The sequence below is a fragment of the Gossypium hirsutum genome, chromosome D10, assembly GCF_007990345.1.
Source record: "Gossypium hirsutum isolate 1008001.06 chromosome D10, Gossypium_hirsutum_v2.1, whole genome shotgun sequence".
In the NCBI taxonomy this organism is placed as follows: Eukaryota; Viridiplantae; Streptophyta; class Magnoliopsida; order Malvales; family Malvaceae; genus Gossypium; species Gossypium hirsutum.
In genome coordinates, this window is record NC_053446.1 from 8,700,629 (window position 1) to 8,705,017 (window position 4,389).

At 35.2% G+C, this 4,389-nt stretch overlaps 1 protein-coding gene across 1 annotated transcript; it reads left to right on the forward strand.

Annotated features, from left to right (window-relative positions):
• The first annotated feature begins 534 nt into the window (after window positions 1-534).
• On the forward strand, window positions 535-3,961 carry LOC107913915 (uncharacterized). The gene is made up of 3 exons (XM_016842582.2): window positions 535-876; window positions 2,661-3,173; window positions 3,261-3,961. Exons 1-3 carry the CDS (start codon window positions 804-806, stop codon window positions 3,797-3,799), a joined length of 1,125 nt encoding a protein of 374 aa, XP_016698071.2. The 5' UTR covers window positions 535-803; the 3' UTR covers window positions 3,800-3,961.
• Window positions 3,962-4,389: the final 428 nt, after the last annotated feature.

The following is a 4,389-nucleotide window of genomic DNA, read 5'->3' on the forward strand; positions in this document are numbered from 1 at the left end:
CTTATTTTTTTCTTTTTAATTTCAAACCATTAATATATTAATGTAATACATATTTAATAATTCGATATGTGTCGTAATAACCAAATTTATGTTCTGAATTTTTGGTTTAAAATGATTATGTTCATAGCAATAAATTGATCTTATTTATCAATATTAATTGATTTGAGAATCAGAATAATTAAACAAAATTAATTAAGCCTTGATCAACAATGCAACAGTTTGTCGATAAATATACCCATGTGGTTTTGAATAATTGTCCTAATCAACCTCCACCAAAAGAGCATCAAATCTGAAATCATTTTTCAAACTAATCTCCGTTTCTATTTTTAAATTTCTATTCAACCAAGAAATTAACTCCCCAGATATCATGGAATTATATGTACAAAGTAAATCGCATCTCAAGATAAAAAGGGAAAATGCAAAGAATATTTTAACTTTAATCTATTGTACAATACATTTATAAAATATTAATTATATTAAACATAATCGAATTTGAGAATTTATATATACTGATTAAATTGGAAAAATAATTTCATGAATTTTCTTTTAAAACTTTCTAAGGAAAAGAGAATTGAATGTAAGAAGAAAGAGAAAGAAGTATAAACAGTTGTATTTGAGTAAATAATGGGGAAGGAGCAATTGATAATTGATCGGTGTTGTAGTGGCAGTTATGTAGTTTAGACTAAATAGTAATGGCTTTTGTTTATAGCAAAACACATAAAAAGGCCACACTGGCCGTCTCGATTTTGCATCCAAATTCCCTCCCTCAGTGTGTGCGTGAGAAAGAACACATATAATACAAAATGAAGAAGGTGGCGATGTTCTTATTGCTGCTGCTTTGCGCTACTTCTCAAATAGCTTCATCTGTCAAAGACGGTAATGAAGTCTCTCGATTTCTAGTTTGTTTCCCTTTTCAAAGCCTTACTTCATGCATGCCATCTGCAATTCTTATTATTTCTTTTCTGTAGTCACCATGTAAGACTATATGTCATTTTCTGCTTTGGGTCCGCTTTATTCCTTTTACTACATAATGTAGTGAATGAAGGTTTGTAGCCTAAAAGCATGCGTATGGTACATGACAGCAAAGAACTAGACTAAGTTTGGTATCCCTCTTTATATGATTCATAACTGGAGCATGATGTTATACTTATTGTATAGGAGTGGTTAAAGAAGAAGCTTTTAATGAACTTGAGGCTTACTTTTTGAACGATTTGGTGTAAAGTTGGGTTGTTTGGTGTGTTATGAAGGAGCCAGCTTCTTAATGAGTCAAGATCTACACAATATTCCATCATGTTTCTCCTGTTCTAAAACATCCCAATTTCAGAATCACCCGTCTATGAATTCACTAACCCTCATCAAAGTTGGGGAGACATACAATACTGAGCCCACATGGATATTATCGTTCCAATGTTTTAGTATAGTATTTGTTAGAGTGCTAAGAAATTTAATATATATATTTTCTACTTTTGAAATTAAATTTTGGGGATAAAGGGTTGGTTTGATTTTAAATTTAATCTGATTATCACAAATTTAAAAATTAAAACTTTAGATTTCTCTGGAAACTTGCTAGCTAAGAGCTAGCTAATGTACATCCCTATTGCATAGGTATGTGAGTAGTGGATAGAAAAAAACCCTTAGGTATTTGAGTTAAATGGGTAAAGTAGCTTCCGATCTCCCAAGAATGAATATCAAATTGTCATTAAGAGTTTATATTTAACTACATAATAATACTATATTAAACAATTTACTCTTAATTTGATTTGGAAACTTAGGGCAGCTATAAAGCTAATCTTTAGGTTGAGCTAGAAGCTCGTTGGCTGTACCAGCCTTGATAGAACTCTAACTTGTACGTCTGCCTGCATGAGTTATTAATAGGAGGCTGCTTTAATAATCCAAGTTTGCTGGTGAGTAATAAATTGCTGACACATAAATGCGAATGAATGAAAGAAGAAGAAAGAAATAAGTTAATAAATCAGCATGCATGTGCTGTATATGCAGCCTTGAGCCACGTGAAAACCCAGGCAGACGGGTTTGCACATTTTCCCATACCACACATCAATCAATCCATCCTTGCAAATCACCACAACGCCGTTTCAATCCAATTCCTATAATATCTTATTATTATCCTTGGTCATTTTATACCACTAATTATCCCGTGAAACCTCAAAACTGCATTGAAAATTGATGTGCATGTGCATGGTTGTTGAAATTCATGAATATAATACGCCAAATTCTGTTCCATCCTTCTGAAGGAGATCCAATCTCAACCTTACTCATCCCACATGCATTAAATCAAATAATCGGGATTTGTTTTTCATAAGGAAAAAGGGTTTCCTAGATAAGGTTTAGGGTCCCACATGTATAGATTTTTTTATTAGATTCATCAATGCTGATCATCTGGACCACTTTGGGCATAATGAAGCTTGAGACAGCATGTCCTTGAAGCAAAGGATCCATCAAATCCGACATGTCAGATTTGTCATATATTGATAAGTTCAAAGTTAATGTCCTCTAAGTAGTTTAAGCCATACTTGTCCAACAAAATTTTATTAGTCTAATTATATAGAACAGGGGATGACAATCGATTATTGAATATTAATCAGATGCACCATATGAAATGGCTGATGGATCTAAATATGGTGATTGAAAACAATTTTCAGGTTTATTGCCAAATGGGAACTTCGAGTATGGGCCAAAGGCATCAGAACTGGAAGGAACAAAAGTGATGAGCGCCAAGGCCATTCCCAACTGGGAGATTTCAGGCTATGTTGAGTACATAAAATCAGGTCACAAGCAAGGTGACATGTTGCTAATAGTACCCGAGGGAGCCTTTGCAGTTAGGTTGGGGAATGAAGCCCTTATTAAGCAGAAAATTGAGGTAGTTAAGGGCGACTTTTACTCTCTAACCTTCAGCACAGCTCGCACATGTGCACAAGAGGAAAGATTGAATGTTTCGGTCTCGCCAAACAACGAGAAAAACGACTTCGGATTGTTTCCGATTCAAACAATGTATAGCAGCAATGGATGGGATTCATATGCATGGGCATTCCAAGCTGATGCGCACGTAATTGAGATCTCAATACATAATCCAGGCGTGGAGGAAGACGCAGCTTGCGGCCCCCTTATTGATTCAGTCGCATTGAAGACCTTGTACAATCCGAAACGTACCCGAGGTACATAAAACCGATCACATTGAGGTTTGATGTTTGAAACTGAAGTTCATGATTCACTAATTGATTGTTTGATTTAACAATTTGCAGCCAATCTACTAAAGAATGGAAACTTCGAAGAAGGTCCTTATATCTTCCCAAGGCCGACTTCCGAAGGAGTTATAATTCCACCCCACATTGAGGATGATCACAGTCCTTTACCAGGCTGGATAATTGAATCCCTGAAAGCCATTAAGTACATCGACAGTGAACATTTCTCAGTACCAAAAGGCAAACGGGCCATCGAACTCATAGCCGGAAAAGAAAGCGCGGTTGCACAAATCGTTAAGACAGCAATCGGAAGAAACTATGTGCTTTCATTCCTTGTTGGTGATGCTAACAATGGATGCGAAGGTCCCATGGTGGTGGAAGCATTTGCAGGCAAAAACACTGTGAAGGTGTCGTATAACTCCAAGGGCAAAGGTGGATTCAAAGCAGCTAGACTTGCATTCAGGGCAGAGTCGACACGAACTCGGATCATGTTCTATAGCACATTTTACGCCATGAAAAGTGATAACTCGGGTTCTCTTTGTGGACCATTGTTGGATGATGTGAAGCTGCTTAGTGTCCGAAAATTGCATCACCTGTAAATTAAAACTGTCTGGAAAATGTTAGTTGCATTGCTTATGCAACTCATCCCATTAGGGGTAACAAAAACAGTGAGGGTTTAATTCATTCCGCCGATGTTATGTTTATATAGCTTACTTCATTAATTTAAATTAAATGGTATGTTAGGCTGCTGCTTTCTTTAATTCGCCAATCAAATATCTTGAAGTTTTGCCCTCATGTGAATCGACTGTAATACCATATAAATGAAATGAACTGAAATCTTATTGTTGTACCAATGACAAATGCTACCATTTGTAAGGAAGCATATATAATAATTCTTACAAAACATCCCTTTCACCGACAGGTGATGATTTTCATATTAGTCCCCAAGAAGTACCCTCTCTAGCAATTCAGACAATCATACGTGATGTTAGCTTTGGGAAACAAAAAAATTTAGTAGATTTTGGGTAAACTTTTAGATAAAGATTTAAATAAAGATTATATTTTTGGATAATGATGATGATGTGGATAAAAACAATCGGTTAAGAATTATGCTTAGGATGTAGTTGGTATAAGGTTTAGACATATAAATATATGTAAAGTTTTAGTTAGAATGTAATCCTGGTGAATA

Coding starts and splice junctions, on each gene's coding strand:
- LOC107913915 (XM_016842582.2), top strand. CDS start 804: ATGAAGAAGGTGGCGATGTTCTTATTGCTGCTGCTTTGCGCTACTTCT. Junction 877..2,660: donor AGCTTCATCTGTCAAAGACG/GTAATGAAGTCT, acceptor AACAATTTTCAG/GTTTATTGCCAAATGGGAAC. Junction 3,174..3,260: donor CAATCCGAAACGTACCCGAG/GTACATAAAACC, acceptor AACAATTTGCAG/CCAATCTACTAAAGAATGGA.